Source organism: Pelobates fuscus, chromosome 9 (assembly GCF_036172605.1).
Source record: "Pelobates fuscus isolate aPelFus1 chromosome 9, aPelFus1.pri, whole genome shotgun sequence".
Lineage (NCBI taxonomy): Eukaryota > Metazoa > Chordata > Amphibia > Anura > Pelobatidae > Pelobates > Pelobates fuscus.
Genome location: NC_086325.1, coordinates 131834617 through 131858286, shown reverse-complemented (window position 1 = coordinate 131858286; position 23670 = coordinate 131834617). Strand labels below are relative to the sequence as shown.

The window sequence follows — 23670 nt, the reverse complement described above, 5'->3', positions numbered from 1 at the left end:
CTGCCATTTGAGTGCCCAGTCCTCCAGTCTATCTAAATCCTTCTGCAGCAAAGTAATATCTTGCTCACATTGTATTATTTTACAAAGTTTTGTGTCATCTGCAAACACTGAAACATGACTTTCAATGCTGTCTTCAAGATCATTTATAAAAATGTTAAAGGACCACTCTAGGCACCCAGACCACTTCAGCTTAATGAAGTGGTCTGGGTGCCAGGTCCAGCTAGGGTTAACCCATTTTTTTTTTTATAAACATAGCAGTTTCAGAGGAACTGCTATGTTTATCAATGGGTTAAGCCTTCCCCCAAATCCTCTAGTGGCTGTCTCATTGACAGCCGCTAGAGGCGCTTGCGTGATTCTCACTGTGAAAATCACGCAAGCGTCCATAGGAAAGCATTGATAATGCTTTCCTATGCGACCGGCTGAATGCGCGCGCAGCTCTTGCCGCGTGTTCGCATTCAGCCGACGGGGCGGAACAGAGGAGGATCGGAGACAGAGAGCTCCCCGCCCAGCGCTGGAAAAAGGTAAGTTTTACCCCTTTTCCCCTTTCCAGAGCCGGGTGGGAGGGGGACCCTGAGGGTGGGGGCACCCTCAGGGCACTATAGTGCCAGGAAAACGAGTATGTTTTCATGGCACTATAGTGGTCCTTTAAATTAGGGAAATTCATTAGGGAAAGCATTGGATTGGCGGAGATTGTCAATTCTGATGATTTCAGCCAAGGAGGCGCATCAGGGATGAAGCCAGTGGCGGCAGACGTGTGGTGCTAGAATAAAGGTAGATTTATTACCTTTCTAAGGGGAGGCCGGCCACCTACATAGTGTTTTTAACACTAAGGTCAGGAATACGTTTGTACCTTTACATTTGAAACTCACTTTGAATTCTCATTAGCCCCGTTAATAATTTGTGCCAAATATTCACATAAAATTTGATGTAAAAGTGCCAGTGACCTTTAGATAAATTTCCCCCAAAGTGTTCCTGCTAAAAAAAAAATTCAGACACTAGAAACTATAGTAAAATAAATAAATAAATAAAAAAAGATAGAGGCGTATTCATAATCTTGCGGGAAGAAATGTCAGAAAGAAAAGGATTACTCATACACCTCTTCAGCGTCGAAACATTTAAAAGGACAGGAGGCTGAACAAATGTGAAGGGCTTAAACAGAAAATCCACAAAATATTGTTTATACGTGACTCTTAAAGGGCCACTCTAGGCACCCACACCACTTCAGCTTAATGAAGTGGTCTGGGTGCCAGGTCCCTCTAGGATTAACCCTTTTTTTTTTTACAAACATAGCAGTTTCAGAGAAACTGCTATGTTTATAAATGGGTTAATCCAGCCCCCAAATCCTCTAGTGGCTGTCTCACTGACAGCCACTAGAGGCGCTTGCGTGATTCTCACTGTGAAAATCACAGTGAGAGCATGCAAGCGTCCATGGGAGAGCATTGAAAATGCTTTCCTATGAGACCGGCTGAATGCGCGCGCAGCTCTTGCCGCGCATGCGCATTCAGCCGAAAGGGAGGATCAGAGGCGGAGAGCTCCCTGCCCAGCGCTGGAATAAAGGTAAGTTTTAACCCAGAGCACGGCGGGAGGGGGTCCCTGAGGGTGGGGGCACCCTCAGGGCACTATAGTGCCAGGAAAACGAGTATGTTTTCCTGGCACTATAGTGGTCCTTTAAAGGGTTTTTCACTAAAGTGAAAAATCTAAATAAATTTCAAACTTAAAGCAAAACTGAAATCAGAGCTGACTTAGAGGACTTTTCCAGTTCTGCTATTTTGTCCTTAAATCTGGAATTCTCGTTAAAGGATCACTATAGTGTCAGGAAAACAAAGCGGTTTTCCGGACACTATAGTGCCCTGAGGGTGCCCCCCCCCCCTGTGGCGCTGAAGGGGTTAAAACCCCTTCAGCAGCTTACCTTAATCCAACGCCGGGCTCCCTCAGTGCTGGTGACCTCTCCTCCCCCGTCCGACGTCAGCTCCCGACTGGAGCGGAATGCGCATGCGCGGCAAGTGCCGTGCGCGCATTCAAAGTGTCCATAGGAAAGCATTTCTCAATGCTTTCCTATGGACGCTCTGAGTGATGGAGGCATTAAATGCCTCGCACCTCTAGGTTGGATTAACCCCAAATGTAAACATAGCAGTTTCTCTGAAACTGCTATGTTTGCATCTGAAGGGTTAAAACCTGAGGGACCTGGCACCCAGACCACTTCATTGAGCTGAAGTGGTCTGGGTGACTATAGTGTCCCTTTAAAATCTCACTTTAGTGAATGACATTGTTATTGTCTATGATTAGCAATTCGGTTTCGATTTCCTGCAATGTTTTTATTTTCTCCACGTCATGCCAGCACAGTGACGGGCTCGCCGTGCGGCAGTGCCGTAAAGAGAAGTCGCGGTTTTTGCTGCGAGCTGTCAGATGGTCTATGGCTGCGGAGCGGGGATCGAGGCTGCCCTCGGGGCGCTGCTTGGTGCTCCTGGCTCTGCTGTTCGGCTCTGTGAGGTGTCTGGAGCCCATCACCACGGGGATCGCCATAGCCACCGCCTCGGCTCTCACCGGCTACCTCAGCTCCCCGCGCTTTTACTGCCGGTTTGCGGAGTGCTGCGAGGAGGACCGGCCATTCAATGCTACCGGTGAGAGCCCGGGGGCCGGGTGGGGTCAGGGGGGGATCAAGGTAGATCCACAGCCACAGCTGGTCCAGGGCTACAGGTGCATGAGCGGCCATACGGCGGGCAGTGGCTCATGGGAGTTGTAGTTTAGCAGCAATGTTTACCTCTTGGGCACCTTTACTTTACAGAAAGAGCCGGGGTCTGTGGATTTAGTGGCCATGCTTTAAAAAAGTAAAATAAATTAATCAACTTAATGGAGCAGCTGTGGATTACAACCCCCTTTTCAGCGTCTGAAGCTTGCTGCCTGAGCATGATAGGTCAGAGGCAGTTGGAGTGCCAGCTCTTTTCACTTATTGCTCTTGGGAAGGGGGAGGGAGGGGTATTTTTATTTTATTTTATGCAGTGCTAATATATAACCTATACCTAGAGTGCATAACCATGGACACGTTTATTTATTTATATATATATATATATATATATATATATATATATATATATATATATATATATATATATAGCTCATAGGTCATAAAACGTGTGAAACGAGAAAGGAATGTACAAACAGATTGTTAGACAAGGTGCACTATATATACTATTTCTGGCTATTCTCAGCCAGCCTGCAGCTTTCAGTTTCAGGCACATATTTTGCTATTTATGACACCCCACTCCCCGTCCCCTTCGTTATCATCAGTTGTTTTAAGTGTTAAATTCCATCAGATTGATCAGTGTTGCTTCAGACCTGAGAAGGACAGGAAAACTCTCGAATGCTTGTCTTTGAAATATTATGCTAGTGCGATATATATATATATATATATATTAGGGGTGCACCGAAATGAAAATTCAGGGCCGAAACCGAAAATTCAGGATGCCCTTGACCGAAACTGAAACTGCCGTTTTGCCCAAATACTTTTAAAATACTTTTTTTTTTTCTATGATTTTATTAATATAATTCCTTTTCATGAATTTAATAAATCAAATATGAAAAACTACAAGCCAATAAAATAAATAACCACACTTATTGAGAGCAACACACCAAAATTGGACAGAAAATAGCTTTAAAAAAACCCAATATAAATAAAAATCTGTTAACCCTGTTTGCTATATATGACTGAATAATATATATATATTTATATTTAATTGAATACCATACCAATAATATTTATTAATAATAAAGATTTAGAAATGTGGACTAGGGACTTGAAGAAAGCACTTTGGGCAGATTGGCACGTGCAGAATATAATTACTTACCGCAGGCGATGTGGGTAGTTTTACAGCAGGCTGCCCCACTGCTCTCACGGCACGTCTGGCACTTCCGGTTAGAAGGTTGCGCGGCGGCAGTGTGCGGTCTTCTCACAGCGGTACCAGGGTGGATGGTGAGCAGTGGCGTACACATGACCAATGGGGCCCCGGTGCGAAAATTGACCCGTGCCCCCCCCCCCCCCCCCCTGCATGCTTACTCTGCGCAGGCCGGGGCCACAACACATGGCGGGCACCCGGTCGCAGGGCTGCGACCGCGGTATGTACACCAGTGCATGCAGATGCACACACACTTAAAGGACCACTACAGACACCCAGATCACATCAGCTCAATGAAGTGGTCTGGGTGTCAGGTCCCTCTAGTTTTAACCCTGCAGCTGAAAGCATAGCAGTTTCAGAGAAACTGCTATGTTTCACTGAGGGTTAATCCAGCCTCTAGTGGCTGTCTCACTGACAGCCGCTAGAGGAGCTTCCGCGATCCTAAGACACTGAACGTCCATAGGAAAGCATTGAGTAATGCTTTCCTATGGGCGGTTTGAATGCGCGCACGCGCATTCGGAGCTGAGCGGCGGAGGGATCCCCAGCGCCAAGTGAGTCCGGCGCTGGAGAAAGGTAAGTGCTGAAGACACACACACACTCTCACGAACAGATGCATACACACTAGCTAACAGACACACACATTTACTGACAGACACACTCAGCGACAGACATACATACACACTCACTTACAAAACATACTCTCACTGACAAACACACACTCACTAACAGACATCAAACAGACTAACTAACACAAACACACTCAGTAACAGACACATTGTAACACACTCACTAGCAGACACACACTCAGACACACTCACACTAACGCTCACAGTAACACTAACGCTCACACTAACGCTCACACTAACGCTCACACTAACGCTCACACTCACAGTAACACTCACAGTAACACTAACTTTTTTTTTTTTTTAATTTAATCCCCCCAGCCTCCTTACCTTTTGGAGTGCTGAGGGGATTCCCTGGGGTCCAGCGGTGCTGCTGGGCTCCTGGGGGGCCGGTCACCCGACGGGCAGTCAGGCTGGCGGGCGTGCGAGGGAGCACTCTCCCCTGAGTGCTTCCTCTTCAGCTCCCTCGCGCGCCGCGTACTGAGGGGCACCGGAAGATGATGTCATCTTCCGGCTCCGGTATCAGTGCGGTGCGCGAGGGAGCTGAAGAGGAAGCACTCAGGGGAGAGTGCTCCCTCGCGCGCCAGCCAGCCTGACTGCCCGCCGGGTGACAAATCCCAACGCCCTATTTTCTGCAGATATGTGCCAATATCGGCCGAAATGGATTAGGTACATTTTCGGCCGATACTTTCGGCCGCCGGAATTTCGGTGCACCCTATATATATATTTGTACATGTTATTTACTAGACTTGCGTACAGATGTTCTCCAGCTGGTACAAACAAGCCAAATTTATTTTGATCTGCACCTGAACAAATCGATCTGTCCAAGACTAACCTGTGGAGTCGTATTCAGTCAATAAGACTCCACAGGTAAATCCTGGAGAAGTCGTCTCACTCTGGCATATATTGAAAATAATTGAATTCGTTCATACCAGCTGAAGAGTATTTGTGCACAGGTTTGTCACAACAGAATATATAATCAGGTTTGCACAACAGAATATATAATCACTGCATTAAGTAATAATAATTTAAAAAATCGCTTCCCTCTTATCCATGTCATTGTTGGGAGCTCTATGAGCAAAAAGTGAAAACTACTGGCACTCCAGCTGTACTCCCCTCAGTTCCATCTCCTGAGCTTTGTGGGTGTTGCTCATCGTGTAACGCCCACATTCAGTCTGTCTTCAGCTCTTCCTGCTGTGATTTGCTCTGCTTGGGGTCGCTTCCTTGCTTACTATAGAACATATAGGTGATATTTGAAAAATTAGAATATCGTGCAAAAGTTTATTTATTTCAGTAATGCAATGTAAAAGTGGAAACTAATATATGAGATAGACGGATTACATGCAAAGCGAGATAGTTCAAGCCGTGATTTGTCATAAGTGCGATGATTATGGCTTACAGCTCATGAAAACCCCAAATCCACAATCTCAGTAAATTAGAATATTACAGGCAATCAATAAAACAAGGAGTGTACATAGAACAATATCGGACCTCTGAAAAGTATAAGCATGCATATGGACTCCGTACTTGGTTGATCACCTTTTGCAGCAATTACTGCCTCAATGCGGTGTGGCATGGAAGCGATCAGCCTGTGGCATTGCTGAGGTGTTATGGAAGACCAGGATGCTTCTATAGCCGCCTTCAGCTCTTCTGCATTGTTCGGTCTCATGTCTCTCATCTTTCTATTGGCAATGCCCCATAGATTCTCTATTTAGGTACAGGTCAGGCGAGTTTGCTGGCCAATCAAGCACAGTAATCCCACGGTCATTGAACCAGGCTTTGGTGCTTTTGGCAGTGTGGGCAGGTGCCAAGTCCTGCTGTAAAATGAAGTCCGCATCCCCATAAAGCTGGTCTGCGGAAGGAAGCATGAAGTGCTCCAAAATCTCCTGGTAGACGGCTGCATTGACCCTGGACTTAATGCAGCACAGTGGACCAACACCAGCAAATGACATGGCTCCCCAAATCAACACAGACTGTGAAACTTCACACTGGACTTTAAGCATCTTGCAGTGTGTGCCTCTCCATTCTTCCTCCAGACTCTGGGTCCTTGGTTTCCAAATGAGATGAAAAAGTTGCTCTCATCAGAAAAGAGGACTTTGGACCACTGAGCAACAAACCAGGTCTGTTTTTCTTTATCCCAGGTAAGAGGAATACAACATCTGAAGCCCATGTCCAGGATCCGTCTGTGTGCGGTGGCTCTAGATGCACTGACTCCAGCCTCAGTCCACTCCTTGTGAAAGTTCCCAACACTTTTGAATGGCCTTTTCCTGACAATCCTCTCCAGGATGCGGTCATCCCTGCTGCTTGTGCACCTTTTTCTTCCACACTTTTCCCTTCCACATAACTTTTTCTATTAATGTGCTTTGATACAGCACTTTGGGAACATCCAACTTCCTTCGCAATTACCTTTTGAGCCTTTCCCTTCTTATGGAGGGTGTCAATGGTGGTTTTCTGCACAACTGTCAGGTCAGCAGTCTTCCCCGTGATTGTTACTGAACCAAACTGAGAGACCATTTAAATTCTCAGAAACCCTTTGCAAGTGTTATGGCTTACTTAGCTGATTAGAGTGGGACACTGTGAGCCTAGAATATTGCACCTTTTCACAATATTCTAATTTACGGAGATTGTGGATCTGGGGTTTTCATGAGCTTTAAAGGGAAACTCCAGTGCCAGGAAAACGATCCGTTTTCCTGGCACTGGAGGGTCCCTCTCCCTCCCACCCCCCAATCCCCGGTTACTGAAGGGGTGAAAACCCCTTCAGTGATTTACCTGAGGCAGCGGCGATGTACCTCGTCGCTGTCTCCGCCTCCGCGACGCTCCTCCTCTTCATTGCGTCGGCCGGTGGGCGACACTGATCTCGCCCACCGGCTGAGGGGACCTAATGCGCATGCGCGGCAATGCCGCGCATTACGTCTCCCCATAGGAAATCATTTCAATGCTTTCCTATGGGGTTTTGAGCGACGCTGGAGGTCCTCACACAGCGTGAGGACGTCCAGCGACGCTCTAGCACAGGTTTCCTGTGCTAGAACCCAGGAAGTGACCTCTAGTGGCTGTCTAATAGACAGCCACTAGAGGTGGAGTTAACCCTGCAATGTAATTATTGCAGTTTATAAAAAAACTGCAATAATTACACTTGCATGGTTAAGAGTAGTGGGAGTTGGCACCCAGACCACTCCAATGAGCAGAAGTGGTCTGGGTGCCTAGAGTGTCCCTTTAAGCCATAATCATCGCACTTATGATAAATCATGGCTTGAACTATCTTGCTTTGCATGTAATGCGTTGTCTCATATATTAGTTTCCCCTTTTACGTTGCATTACTGAAATAAATTACTTTTGCATGATATTCTAATTTTTTGAGTATCAGCTGTATAATGAGCAACTGTCATCACATTTCATTTTCACCAGCTATAAAAAACAAAACCAAAGAGAAACTATTACAATTAATCAAACTTAATGATTTTTTTTTTTTTTTTTTTTACAATCTGTATTAATTAAAAAAATATATATATTTTTTTTGAGACAGATACTATTTCCCTTAGTTATCTCACGGAGGAACTATTTTAGGTCATATTCTGTTTATCTGAACAAATGCTGCGCAACCAGTGCCAGCTGTGTGCAAAGGCAAGTTAGATTGAGCATCAGTTGGTCAGATAACAGTAGAAGCAGACCGAACATGGCTGCTCAGCCAGATGAAAGCAAAGTGACATTTTCTCAAATTTATATACATCATTTAAAAAAAAAAATCACTTTCATCAAATGTAATAGATCTTTAAAAAGCAAGAAGTGGGTGGCGGAGCCTGTCACTCATGGAGAGCAGATGCATGTCGGCAGAGCTCCTGTGGCTCTACTGTAATAAACCGCATCTTACACTTTCTCGCATGCTGCATTCCCCTGGAATTTGATACAGGAGCTTGGGAGTGAATGGAGAAAAAGGCTAAGAAGCTTAAAGTCCTGGCGGAAGAACAATATCGTTAACCTCCTATAATCGCAGCTTGGCCGGAACCCAACCTTTTCTCCTCTGAGGATGAACTTCTGGATGCTCCTGATCACATACCCGACATGAAAAGCCTTGGCACTCTATTACCAGAGGAAGACCTCACAGCACCAGTTAAAGGGACACTCTAGGCAACCAGACCACTTCTGCTCATTGGAGTGGTCTGGGTGCCAACTCCCACTACTCTTAACCCTGCAAGTGTAATTATTGCAGTTTTTTATAAACTGCAATAATTACCTTGCAGGGTTAACTCCACCTCTAGTGGCTGTCTGTTAGACAGCCACTAGAGGTCACTTCCTGGTTTCTAGCACAGGAAACCTGTGCTAGAGCGTCGCTGGACGTCCTCACGCTGTGTGAGGACCTCCAGCGTCGCTCAAAACCCCATAGGAAAGCATTGAAATGATTTGTCAATGCTTTCCTATGGGGAGACGTAATGCGCATGCGCGGCATTGCCGCGCATGCGCATTAGGTCCCCTCGGCCGGTGGGCGAGATCAGTCTCGCCCACCGGCGGACGCAATGGATAGGAGGAGCGTCGCGGAGACAGCGGCGAGGGATATCGCCGCTGCCTCAGGTAAGTCACTGAAGGGGTTTTTACCCCTTCAGTAACCGGGGATTGGGGGGTGGGAGGGAGAGGATCGTTTTCCTGGCACTGGAGATTCCCTTTAACAAGGGTGACTTTAAGGCCCTATTGCAAAACATCAGAGAACTTTTGAATGCAGACCTGTCAGTCAAAAGAGAAGAAATCATGGCGATGACTGCCGAAGTCCAGGTGACGGAGGATGACATCTCTTCTATGACTCACAGGCACATAGATGAACCAACTACAGGCCTCCCACCAGGACATGCAGGCCAGAATGGATGCCCTCGATAATGTGCGGAGGCGCAACAACACGAAAACCCGGGGCATAGCCGACACAATCAATGGGCAAGAACTTGTCACACTGTTCGGCGCCTAGTGGCCACACTCCTATCCCAACGCCAAGCCAAATGCATACAAATCGACCACTGCTTCCAGCTGCCTAAACCGGCTATGGCTCCAGCCAATGCCACACAAGATGTCCTGGACCGCTTTCCTCTGTTCCGGGACAAAACAGCTGTTCTGTAGGCTCTACCTCGCTTACGACCTCCACTTGGTCGCTTATGTGAGACCCATGGAGCTTTAATATTAATCACACTAGTGATCTCTGTGCAAACTTCGGCATTCTCCTGCTGCAGGGCTTACCACACGTGCAGGGATTTTACAAAATCTCCACCTGATCATCACTTTATTATACCCCATTATTGCAGCCCTTTTTAGACCAAACCCCCGCATAGTATTTATTTCATTCATATTATTTTAAAAATAAAACCAAGCTAGTGTTTCGTATTGTTCTAAATATAAAAGATAAAAATGTGCAGTTTTGTTTCCGACACCTTTCTGCTTCACCAAATGTTTTACCCGTGTTTGATTGATAATACTGTGTCCTTACTTGCAAATGTACTACTACTATCTACTATGCACAATTTAATAAAAAAAGAAAAGCAAGAAGTGAAAAATGGATGACAGCTGTGCTTTGTGTTGACTTGGAATGTATTCTCTGTTGAGAATAGCTCATTATTATATCAGGTGTCCTGTTTTTCTTTTCTCCTAGCTCTCGAAGCTGATCTCAATAAGAAGATTTTTGGCCAGCATCTGGCTAACAAGATCATCCTGCGGGCATTAAATGGATTTTTCAGTAATCCAAACCCTAAGAAACCACTTGCATTATCTTTACATGGCTGGACCGGGACGGGGAAGAACTTCATCAGTAAAATCATTGCAGACAACATGTATCCATTAGGCATGGAAAGCAAATTTATCCATCTGTTCATCTCCACCCTACATTTTCCTCACGACAGCAAGATCCAATTATACAAGGTACATTAAGACACCCCCTGTATTCACTTATATTTGTAGGTCTGATTTAAAGTAGGGGTGGATTTCACGGGATACTATAGTTACCAGAACAACTACAGCTTAATGTAGATGTTCTGGAGAGCATAATCATTCCCTTCAGGCATTTTTATGCAAACACTACCATTTCAGAGAAATGGCCGTGTTTACATTGCCCCTAGACTCAAGAGTCTGGCACTCAGACTGCCACTAGAGGTGCTTCCTGGACCTGTGCTGCACATGTGCAGCACTGACTTCCATCTTCTCGTACTACTACTCATCAGATGGCCACTGGAGGTGCTTCCTGGGGCAGTGCTGCTCAGTGTACAGCAGTGCCGTTAAGTGTCTCCACGCTGTGCATGGAGACACTGAATTTTCCTCATAGAGATGCATTGATTCAAGGCATCTCTACGAGGAGGTGCTGATTGGCCAAAATTGCATTTGGCCCTTCCCCCATCCCACCTCTTTGCTGATTTCAGCCAATCCAATGCTTTCCCTGTGGAAAAGCATTGAATGGCTATAAATCGTACATTCTAATGATGGCCCTGTCCCCGATCTGCCTCCTTGGTGACATCGCCGGTGGACCCGCGCAGACCTGAAAATAAAGTATGTTTTAACCCCTTCTAATTGGTCAAGCCACCTAAATTGTGGTTTTTATCACTGTAGGGTCAGGAAAACATGAGTGTTCCTTTACTATAACAAATACATTTCACTTGGTTGCATTCCAGCGTCACAAGTGCCCAGAGAACTTACTGCTGTATATAACCTTCATATACTGTTTTTGCTAGTTTACTTTTTCACAGATGTATTTGTTTACAAAACAACCATAATGCTGTAAGGTTTTATGTAGGTAACAAGAAATGCTCTTTTAGCCAAATTGGCAGTGCCTGTTTTTGTGCTGTGTGCTCATCACTGGAAGTCCAGTATGCAATCACAGAATGCCAGAATATTGTCAATGATGCTTGCTAGAGCACCCAACACCGCAAACCTTTACTGTACTTTCCTGACCCAATGTCCCTTGGCGCTCTTCCAATGTTTCCTCATGTCACGCAGTAGGGGTACGTTAATGCTTATGCGTGGCGAACAACGCAATCGCATTAGGCCCGCGTCATAGGAAAGCATTGCTGCAATGCAAAATACAGTGGGATATCTTCAATGAGAACACTTTAAATTCTACTTTTGCAATAGTCATATAAATATGAAAATATTAAAAGTAATTGTTATTTTTGCTACTTATGTCCTATATGTAATTTATTCCTTCACACAAACATAGTTAAAACATACAGACAGAGCATGCTGTTGCTATGGTACCAGAAGTGCCTTGGCTCACCAAATGCAAGTAGTCAATATGTTGTAGTTGTTATGGTGCTTGGAGTGTTCCTAGAACTCTATCAGATGTTATAGCGTATGGGGTCGGTTTTATTTCATTGTATATAATGAAGAAAATTTCTAAACAAACAAGACATATAATTCCCTGTCTTTGTCTCAGGACCAGTTGCAATCGTGGATTCGTGGAAATGTCTCCAAGTGTGAGCGTTCATTATTTATATTCGATGAGATGGACAAACTTCACCCAGGACTAGTTGATGCAATCAAACCATATTTGGACTATTATGATCACATAGATGGTGTATCCTATCGCAAAGCAGTCTTCATTTTCCTTAGGTAAGGGCTAAATTGGATGTGGCAATGCTGTTACCTCTGTAAAGCTGATGTCTCTAATCTTTTGTTCTCTAGCAACCAAAATACAAGTGTCATGGTCCCTGGGAGAATAGAGCATCTTGCGATTCACACTACCAGTTGTTGGCTTCATCATGTACATCTGTAATTGTTTTGATACTGGCGCCTTTTAGATGTAGATTTAGATCTAATGTTTAAAGGGGAAATGTCAAATAGATTTAGATTTAATGTTTAAAGGGGAAATGTTGACTTCACAACTCAATAGCTAACTAAAGTTCTTGTATTGGTTGTGTTTGGTTTTTATATTTCTGACTTTTTATACCATGTGTGAAACTTATGACAAGTCACGGCTCGGTATCCAGAGTAAAATATCATGACCCAAATTATTCAGAGTTCCAGACCAGTAAATGGAAAAACCTTTATTTTCTTTTATAAAAAAATAATGAAATTATAAAGGTAAATCTCAACAACTAATATATAAATATATATGTAAACTATCTTATCGACTCTCCTCTGTTTATTTACCTTTTCTGGTTATTCTCAGCCAGCCTGCACCTTTCACTTTCAGGCACATCTTCTGCTATTCATGACACGCCACTCACCCTCCACCCCCCCCCCCCTTTCTCTATCATCAGTTGTTTTAAGTGTTAAACTCTATCAGATTGATTAGTATTGCTTTAGACCTAAGGAAGAGAGGAAACTCTTCAAAGCTTGTCTTTGAAATATTATGTAAGTCCAATAAAAAAAAATGTTCAATGCATACTTCAATACATTTTATATACAGTATCTCACAAAAGTGAGTACACCCCTCACATTTGTGTAAATATTTTATTAGATATTTTCATGTGACAAGACTGAAGAAATGACACTCTGCTACAATGTAAAGTAGTAAGTGCACAGCCTGTATAACAGTGAAAATTTGCCGTCCTCTCAAAATAAGTCCACACACAGCCATTTAATGTCTAAACCGTTGGTAACAAAAGTGAGTACACCCCTAAGTGGAAATGTCCAAAAGGGTCCCAAAGTGTCAATATTTTGTGTGGCCACCATTATTTTCAAGCACTGCCTTAACCCTCATGGGCATGGAGTTCACCAGAGCTTCACAGGTTGCCACTGGAGTCCTCTTCCACTCCTCCATGACGACATCACGGAGCTGGTGGATGTTGCACTCCCCCACCTTCCGTTTGAGGATGCCCCACAGATGCTCAATAGGGTTTCAGTCTGGAGACATGCTTGGCCAATCCATCACCTTTACCTTCAGCTTCTTTAGCAAGTTAGTGGTCGTCTTGGAGGTGTATCGTTATCGTTATCATGTTGGAATACTGCCCTGTGTGCCCAGTCTACGAAGGGAGGGGATCATGCTCTGCTTTAGTATGTCACAGTACATGTTGGCATTCATGGTTCTCAATGAACTGTAGCTCCCCAGTGCTGGCAGCACTCATGCAGGCCCAAACTATGACACTCCCACTACTATGCTTGACTGTAGGCAAGACACACTTGTCTTTGTACTCCTCACCTGGTTGCCGCCACACACGCTTGACACCATCTGAACCCAATAAGTTTATCCTAGTCTCATCGGACCATAGGACATGGTTCCAGTAATCCATATCCTGTTTGCGGGCTTTCTTGTACAACATCTTTAGAAGAGGCTTCATTCTGGGACAACAGCCAGGCTGACCCCCCACCCCGTTTCCCAAAGACAACTTCTGGATATGACGCTGAGCATGTGCACTCAACTTCTTTGGTCGATCATGGCGAGGCCTGTTCTGAGTGGTACCTGTCCTGTAAAACCACTGTATGGTCTTACCCCTCGTGCTGCAGCTGAGTTTCTGGGTCTTGGCAATCTTCTTATAGCCCAGGCCATCTTTATGTAGAGCAACTATTCATTTTTTCAAGATCCTCAGAGAGTTCTTTGCCATGAGGTGCCATGTTGAACTTGTGACCAGTATGAGCGAGTGTGGGAGGGATAACACCAAATTTAACACACCTTCTCCTCATTCACTCCTGAGACCTTGTAACACTTAAGAGTCACGTGACACCAGGGAGGGAAAATGGCTAATTGGGCCCAATTTGGACATTTCCACTTAGGGGTGTACTCACTTTTGTTGCCAACAGTTTAGACATTAATGGTTGTGTGTTGAGTAATTTTGAGGGGACAGCAGATTTACATGTTATACAGGCAGTGCACTTACTACTTTACATTGTAGCAGAGTGTAATTTCTTCAGTGTTGTCACATGAAAATATATAATATATTTACAAAAATGTGAGGGGTGTACTCACTTTTGTGAGATACTGTGTATATGTATATGTATGTGTGTGTATGTATGTATGTATATATATAATATTTTCGTGAATAAAATGTAATGTATCATGAAGTCCTCCCACCGCCGGCCGCGCATGCGCAATAGGTCTCCCCGCCGGCTGACGTCGACGGGGGAGGAGCGTAGGCAGAGCCTGATCCAGTGCTGAGGGACATCGGCGCTGGATACAGGTAAGTCACTAAAGGGGTTTTAACCCCTTCAGCAACTTGGGATGGGAGATAGGATCTGCTGTGCCAGGAAAACAGCTTGTTTTCCTGGCACTGGAGAGTCCCTGTAAGATAGGGAATGCAATATAGCTTACTTGCATATACAGGACTTGACCACTAGATGTCAGTGTTTTCCCATTCCACATGAATATGGCTAGAGAGCGATATATACACTATAAAATAAGTCACTATCCGTTCTGTTAAATCTCATCTGTGTCCTTCTATAACAAATAATAACTATGGAACTTGCAGAGTATTCTAGGTAGATAGAGAGAAAGAAATACATAATCTAGCACAGGGGTAGGCAACCTACGGCACTAGTGCCATGCACGGCACTCAAGGCTGCTAGAGCCAAACAGGCTCTGTCCTAGTGAAACTTCAGATATCTGCTAATACGAAAAGGTGGTGAAGGACAATCCTCTATTTATGCATTGCAGCATATAGTGAGTGATCTCAGATCTCTTCCTCCCAGCACTTGTGAATGGGAATCAACACTGAAGTAGAGCAGCCTGCAGCTGCTGTTGCAACTCCTGTCCTTGACCTGTACCTGGCCAGCCTGGTCTCCACTGGAACCCAGGGAAGCCACCCAGACTGCTAGATATACACAGAAATGCACAATAACCCTCCCCTCATACAAATAATACGAACAGCCCACAAACAAACATACACACAATCCGCACTGCATTATATACACACACTATACAAACACACACACTCTGCATTATATAAACACACTACATTCACTATAGACACATTACACAAATACACACACACTCTGCATTCGTTATATGCACACACTACACAAACACACACACACACTTTGCATTTAGTAAATACAGCATTCACTTTACGCACACTACACAAACACTCTGCTTTCATTATATACATACTAGACAAATACACACTGCATCCACTACACACACTAGACAAATACACACTGCATCCACTACACAAACACACTGCATCCACAACACACACTACAAAAACACACACTGCATCCACTACACACACACTACACTACACACACTGCATCCACTACACACACACTACACAAACACACACTGCATCCACTACACACACACACTACACAAACACACACTGCATCCACTACACACACACACTCTGCATTCACTATACACACTACACAAACACACTCTGCATTCACTTTACACATTACACAAATACACTCTGCATTCATTATATACACACACTACACAAATACATACTGCATCCACTACACACACACACTACACAAACACACACAGCTCCCCTGTCTAAACACACTGCATCCACTACACGTGGCATTTATATTTTGTGCATTTACCTTTAGAAATTGTTTTTATTTTCCAAAATGGTAAATGTACAGAATATCGGCAAATTATATCGGCTATCGGCCTGAAAGTTTACAGAATATCGGTATCGGTTCTAAAAAATCAATATCGGTCGATCCCTAGTGTGTATGTCAGTGTGTGTGTATGTCAGTGTGTGTGTATGTCAGTGTGTGTGTATGTCAGTGTGTGTGTATGTCAGTGTGTGTGTATGTCAGTGTGTGTGTATGTCAGTGTGTGTGTATGTCAGTGTGTGTGTATGTCAGTGTGTGTGTATGTCAGTGTGTGTGTATGTCAGTGTGTGTGTATGTCAGTGTGTGTGTATGTCAGTGTGTGTGTGTGTCAGTGTGTGTGTGTGTCAGTGTGTGTGTGAGTGTGTCAGTGTGTGTGTGAGTGTGTCAGTGTGTGTGTGAGTGTGTCAGTGTGTGTGTGAGTGTGTCAGTGTGTGTGTGAGTGTGTCAGTGTGTGTGTGAGTGTGTCAGTGTGTGTGTGAGTGTGTCAGTGTGTGTGTGAGTGTGTCAGTGTGTGTGTGAGTGTGTCTGTTTGTGTGTGTGTGAGTGTGTCTGTTTGTGTGTGTGTGAGTGTGTCTGTTTGTGTGTGTGTGAGTGTGTCTGTTTGTGTGTGTGTGAGTGTGTCTGTTTGTGTGTGTGTGAGTGTGTCTGTTTGTGTGTGTGTGAGTGTGTCTGTTTGTGTGTGTGTGAGTGTGTCTGTTTGTGTGTGTGTGAGTGTCTGTTTGTGTGTGTGTGAGTGTCTGTTAGTGTGTGTGAGTGTGTCTGTTAGTGTGTGAGTGTGTCTGTTTGTGTGTGTGAGAGTGTCTGTTTGTGTGAGAGTGTGTGTGAGTGTGTCTGTTTGAGTGTGTGTGAGTGTGTCTGTTTGAGTGTGTGTGAGTGTGTCTGTTTGAGTGTGTGTGAGTGTGTCTGTTTGAGTGTGTGTGAGTGTGAGTGTGTCTGTTAGTGTGTGTGTGTCTGTTAGTGTGTGTGTGTGTGTCTGTTAGTGTGTGTGTGTCTGTTAGTGTGTGTGTGTGTCTGTTAGTGTGTGTGTGTCTGTTAGTGTGTGTGTGTCTGTTAGTGTGTGTGTGTGTGTCTGTTAGTGTGTGTGTGTGTGTCTGTTAGTGTGTGTGTGTGTGTCTGTTAGTGTGTGTGTGTGTGTCTGTTAGTGTGTGTGTGTGTGTCTGTTAGTGTGTGTGTGTGTGTGTCTGTTAGTGTGTGTGTGTGTGTGTGTGTCTGTTAGTGTGTGTGTGTGTCTGTTAGTGTGTGTGTGTCTGTTAGTGTGTGTGTGTCTGTTAGTGTGTGTGTGAGTGTGTCTGTTAGTGTGTGTGTGAGTGTGTCTGTTAGTGTGTGTGTGAGTGTGTCTGTTAGTGTGTGTGAGTGTGTCTGTTAGTGTGTGTGAGTGTGTCTGTTAGTGTGTGTGAGTGTGTCTGGTAGTGAGTGTGTCTGGTAGTGAGTGTGTCTGGTAGTGAGTGTGTCTGGTAGTGAGTGTGTCTGGTAGTGAGTGTGTCTGGTAGTGAGTGTGTCTGGTAGTGAGTGTGTCTGGTAGTGAGTGTGTCTGGTAGTGTGTGTGTGTGTGCGTGTCTGTTAGTGTGTGTGTGTGTGTGTGCGTGTCTGTTAGTGTGTGTGTGTGTGTGCGTGTCTGTTAGTGTGTGTGTGTGTGTGTGCGTGTCTGTTAGTGTGTGTGTGTGTGTGTGTATTTAGAAGGCGGGGGGAAGGGTTGGGTGTGGGGGGCGCCTGAGTTTTGTCCTGCCTAGGGCAGCACAAAACCAGGATACACCACTGCATGCAGCCTCTCACATGCAATACCCTAAACAGCCCCCACACATACACACACCATCAAACACACTATGTGACATTTCCACCCACACACAATTCCACAAGCAGCCCCCATACACAGCCCACATTCATATGTATCATACACGATACCACAAACTACTACAAATACAACGATACAAGGCAATTACAGTATAAATAACACAAGCAGAATACGGCAGCATACACACCTCAATTTAAAAAAATAGGACCGGCACGCTACGGGACATCATAATCCTATATCGGCACAGTGCTGCTAAAAGGTTGCCTACCCCTGATCTAGCAGCTGTGACAACTGCCTTCAAGAGAATTTTCCAAGGCATAGTCAGAAAAACTATTTAGATAAGAGGCTGAGTGTGTACCACCTGTCCTAATTCAACTGTAGTGTGTCCCAATAACATATTACACAGACACCTTCTTAGCATCTCCACGTTCATGCGCTTCATGGTAAAACTGGCGTTGGCCATTTCTGGCTTTCTTTGAAAATGTAGTTGTGTAAATATTGACCCCCTCAAAAAAAAACAATGAGAACAAGCTCCTATTCACAACTATAGTAAATGAGCTAGCAGGGAAATTCAGGCAAACTAGCTTGTGAAAATCAATTATATTCTGAAATCTTCTGAACATATTGAGCCCTCACAAATGCTCAAATAGCCAGAACAAGACAAAATACAACTGTGCATATATTTAGAGAAGAGCCTGTGTAGTACTGTTTTCCACTTACCTCGTATAACAAGATTTTAAGTTCTCTTCAGTTGTAATGATTGATATATATATATATATATATTAATCTGGAAGGTGTGTGTGTGTGTGTGCGTAGTACAACTACACTAAATCATATCAACATTTGTTCAGCAATGCAGGAGGAGACCTGATTACTCGTAAGGTGCTGGAGTTTTGGAAAGATGGGAAGAGCAGGGAAGATTTGCAGCTTAAGGATCTGGAATCTGTGCTTTCTGTTGGTCTGTTCAACAATAAAAATAGTAAGTGCAATGCTAGGTGTTTGGTTCCACACTAGTTATATATTATATAAAGACATGGACAAAAGTACTGGTTCCCTTGCATTTTAAAGTAACACTATAGGATTCCTGACCCTATAACGTTAAAACCAACCATTTAGCTCCCACTTGCCCTTCTAAATACAGCAAACTCTTACATTTATTCCAGGCTGCTGCTGCTGGCTCTGCCCCTGATCTGCCTGCTTGGCTGACATCAGAAGTGGTGTTCTAAGCCACTCACAATGCTTTCACATAGGAAAGCACTGGGTTGGCTGAGCTTGTCAAGTAGGCAGATCAGGGGCAGAGCCAGCACAAGCCAAACAGCCCTGGCCAATCAACATCTCCTCATAGAGATGCATTGCATCAATGGATCTCTATGAGGAAAGCTTAGTGTTTGCATGCAGAGAGTGGAGACACTAAATGTCAGCTCCATTGTACAGCACTGCCCAATTTAGCATCCCTATGCTGTAATGTAAACACTGCCATTTCTTTGAAAAAAAACAGTGTTTACGGCAAAAAGCCTGAAGGGAATGACTATACTCACCAGAACAAATATAATATGCTGTAGTTGTTCTGGTGACTATAGTGTCCCTTTCATCAAATGCTGTAATGTACCATTCGCCCTGACCTCCAGCTGAAAGTTACCAAAATGCATGTTGATGAGCCACAGTCCTTCTGGGAGAATGTTCTCTGGACAGATTAAACAGAGAGCTTTTTGGCAAGTTCCAACTCATTTTTACAGAAGGGAAAAGGGTTTCAAAGAAAAGAAAACTCCATCCCTATTGTAAAACATGGAGGGCTCAGTGATGGGTGCACACAATCTGTGCAAGGCATGATGAAATCCCAATAATTTCAAGGCATTCTGGAGCGAAAGCGGTGTCGTATTTGCAGGTCATGCGTCCTTCTGTGGGTTAAGACCTGAAACATACTTTAAAAAGCCCCCAATAATGTAATGAAATAAAATATTGGACCATTCCGAAATAGCCTTCTTTGTGTCGAGATCAGTATTGCATCGAACATCTGTGAATAAAGAATAGTGGATGCCATATATTTTTTGTCAGTTTTACATGCAGAGAAAACGTGCATTTTGTTAAAAATGGGAAAGGTTACCAATACTTTCAGCAACATCTGTATAAGCTAAATAAATGTGGGGATCAGTGTTTTTTTTTTTTTTTTTTTTTCTGATTGTTTTTATTTTGCATTTTGGGTAGTCTATTTATGTAGTAAATCATCACCATAAACCCCTAAACATGAAATATGTTGATGGTAAATGCACATCTGCGAAGACTGTTCTTGCTTACTTAGAACTTAGTACTTAAATGACTGTACTAAAACAGACTATTCCAATGATGTCCACGTGTTTTGTGAATCTAGATAATTAATACTCACTGCAAAGATCCACCGACTGTTTTACATGCCATAATTATTAGGGGAAGGGACGTTACTAGGTACAATATCTAGGAGTGTGTGAATATTATAACAATAAAATAATCAAATACCATTGTCCTTTGCTATTTTCTACAGGTGGATTTTGGCACAGCACTCTGATTGAGAAGAATCTGATAGATTTTTATGTTCCCTTTCTGCCACTGGAATTTAGACACGTGAAAATGTGCGTGATGGCAGAGCTGAAGGAACGAGGCTTTGAACCTGACGAGGGTCTTGCAGGGGAAGTGGCCAAGGAATTAACATATTACCCAAAAGTGGAAAAACTGTTCTCAGACAAAGGTTGCAAAACCGTGCAATATAAACTAGACCTCTATATCTAACATCTACCCAGTGGCAGTGCCACAAGCCTACTCCTTTTTGATGCCTTTCATGTGGACATGTAGCAACTGCCACGTGATTTCGGATTTTTTTTTTTTTTTTTTTTTTTTAACATTCCTTGACTTGCACCGATTTAAACATTTTATATTGACTCTTGGAAATGATCACTTTTGACTGATTTTTCTATTTACATCAAGTGGCTGTTACTTTTATACTAAGAATCCTCATGGATGCATCAGAATTTTCTTAAACTGTGCCTTGTTCTGTCCTGATAATTTGCAAATGAAGTGGTGGACCCTTATGACAATTTCTCGTTGGGCGGTGTCACTTAACTGACTTTGAGCGTTTTTTTTGTCCAGCCCCCACCCACTTTCCAAATGACCGAAAGACTCCAGTAAGGCCACCTGGAGTCAACATTTCTATTTTTCATTGTTTGTTTTGTATTATTTTAAGAGGAATCTTCTTGACCCACTGTCTTGGTCTATAGTTCATCCTCATTCAATTATGGGAAAACCTGACGCCAAGTGATTCCAACACTGCCAAAAATTCAGTTTTACATGGTTACTAAATCGTAGCTATTTGGGAGCAAGATTTTTATAAATCTGTCTCAGTCACTTAATGATAGTTTATAAAGAAGCACACATTACTAGTAAATTATTGAAAATGAAATGTTTACTGCTCCAAGGTTCCAAAGTCATCGGGGGATTTGAATATTCAATTTTAAAAAATGTTTTGTTTTTTTTAATGATTAAATCTGTAGGAGAAATTATGCAAAATAATTTAAACCATTTTTCCAATTTTAATTGTTGGGTGAAATGCTTAATCAATTTAAAGGTTCACTGTCATCCTCAAAACGTAGATGACAAGGTCAGCTTAAGATATGTATATAAGTCTAGTCTATATCTTGTTTCGCAGCATGAATGAAAATATGACTTCTGATTTCTCCAGTATGACCACTGCAAAAAATGTAAGTGCATCAGTCCACACTGGTCACTGAAGCATTTCACAAACGCCATCTTGCAGATCCCGATGAGCACTTAGGATGAAATATTAGCCTTTGCTGACTGATGCACACACTTGCAATGGGCAAATTAGTTTGGTATTAAAAGTTAAAAATAAAGAACAGTACAAACCGAATGTAAAACATTGTCAAGCATTGAATATATGACAAATAGCAAGTGTGAAAAATGTCACTGTAAATATATCAAACCTAGCAGCAACCGTGCGCTGTGCCTTTAAATATAGACGTGACTTAATTAAAACAATAAAAAGTTGTAAACAAACACTTGCATAAGTGCTCTGTGTTGATGTGATCACCACAACTCTTTGTGATTAAGTAGTTACATAAGTAATGGTCTCTGTAATATTGCACATGAAAAGAAACGTATATATGCAAAACCACAATACACAAATGTAGGGGGTGGGGGAAGAATTACTAATTGCACTCACACGTATAGAGCAGTGAGTGCATTGAGTAATTCCTTTTTTTTGTATATTGTGGTTTTACACTATATATGTGTTTTTTGTTTTTTCATGTGCAATATTATGGAGGCCAATACTTATGTAAGTACTCAATCACAAAGCGTTGCCGTGATCACATCAACACTGCACTGTATTGACACGAGTGTTTCTTAAAAGAAAATTATTTATATTGTTTTAAATAAGTCACGTCTGTATGTAAAGTCACGTCTGTATGTAAAGGCAGAGCGCACCTTATATGGTTTAAAGTGAATTAAATGTCTAGATTTAATTACAAGCCTTTATAAGCTTGTTAACTCAAGCAATTTTAAATATGTTGCTTGATAATGTCCCAGATGGGAAAGCATTAGTTATTTGTCACATCCTTATATATTTCCCTATAGATGCGTTCCCATGAAATGTCTGTCTTCACATTTACACAAATGGGCTTGTATGAGAAAAAATCTATCAAAGTCTATCAGCAAGATAAAAACAAGAAAAGGTCAGTGTGTCAGGAAATTCAAGCCCACAGTATGCCCCACTTTGGGGGAGGGGCGGTCGCAATCGTGGCTTCCAGTGTTGTCCTACGGTAAATATCTGTTTTTTAGTGACTGGATGGAGTTGCTTGAGAATTGCAAGGAAGTTCCAGATTTTTGCGCTAGGTGTCTAATTGTGAAAGATTCTCTAACTCTTATTGTCTAGCCCAGCACTTTTGTCCAGAAGTTAATTTGTCAGTTCTTCATAAATCTAGGTTTAGTGAAGAAAATTGTATATGCGTATAAATTGACTTTAAAAAGGCACATTTAAAAATCATGACGTTGACATTGTCAGGGTTATTTAGAAAAGTTAGCATTGTCAAGAATTCCAAGCAAATTGTGATTTTCAAATTTAAGTTCAAGTAGCCTGCTTGGCTAAAGCAGCCTAACTGTAAAAATTCTTATGTTATGGTTCCAGTTTGGCTTTTTTGGCCTTAGGTTTGAAATTCACTTGGAATTTTCAACAATTCTCACTAGAGTGCAATACCATTATAGCCATTTATAATGATCCACATAATGACCAGCATGGGTAGAATAGTGTAATCTGATTTAGTGCCTACCCACACCATGTAGACTGCCTTTATTGATTTACATATCTGTACCGAGTACTGATTACTGCCCTCTGCTGTCCATAGTATATTTAACACTTTGCCTCTGAATGTGGTCTCAGGTTAGATGAGCAATGGCTCTGTGATATCTCTAAGAGAAGTTGCTCCATAAAAGGCCATTGCAGCCATTTGTAAAACCATCACATGCGTATGTGTGTGAATATATATATATATATATATATATATATAAATATACATTGTGCATACATACACACATAGACAAGGCAATGTAGGACTCTGTAAGCCCATTTACATGTATTAATGGGGATTCAATTTACTAAAATACAGCAGTGGGGGGGATTGTTGCCTACTAGTGGCTTATCTGGAGAGTCTCTGACCGGGGTCCAAGCAGATGCTGCAGAGAGTACAGTATAGTTTTACCCCTCAAGGACAAAGGCAATTGTACAAGTTCTGACCAAAACAAAACCTAGAATTTGAGCTATATTATTGTTCAACCATAATTTACCTCTTTCATAAGTGCACCCACGCTTGTTACATATCATTTTGATCAGGAGAAATGGGGCGTTCCTTGCACATCAAAT

The 23670-nt window shown here is 42.9% G+C and overlaps 1 protein-coding gene across 1 annotated transcript; it reads left to right on the top strand.

Moving 5' to 3' along the window:
- Window positions 1-2341: 2341 nt before the first annotated feature.
- LOC134573039 (torsin-1A-like) lies at window positions 2342-21670 on the top strand. The gene is made up of 5 exons (XM_063432423.1): window positions 2342-2621; window positions 10143-10408; window positions 11913-12088; window positions 18617-18744; window positions 20284-21670. Exons 1-5 carry the CDS (start codon window positions 2414-2416, stop codon window positions 20526-20528), a joined length of 1023 nt encoding a protein of 340 aa, XP_063288493.1. The 5' UTR covers window positions 2342-2413; the 3' UTR covers window positions 20529-21670.
- The last annotated feature ends 2000 nt before the right edge of the window (window positions 21671-23670 follow it).

Excerpts from the sequence above, each read along its gene's own strand:
- LOC134573039 (XM_063432423.1), top strand. The coding sequence starts at position 2,414 with ATGGCTGCGGAGCGGGGATCGAGGCTGCCCTCGGGGCGCTGCTTGGTG. Across the intron at positions 12,089-18,616 it reads GCAGTCTTCATTTTCCTTAG|CAATGCAGGAGGAGACCTGA; the intron begins GTAAGGGCTAAA and ends ACATTTGTTCAG. Across the intron at positions 18,745-20,283 it reads TCTGTTCAACAATAAAAATA|GTGGATTTTGGCACAGCACT; the intron begins GTAAGTGCAATG and ends TATTTTCTACAG.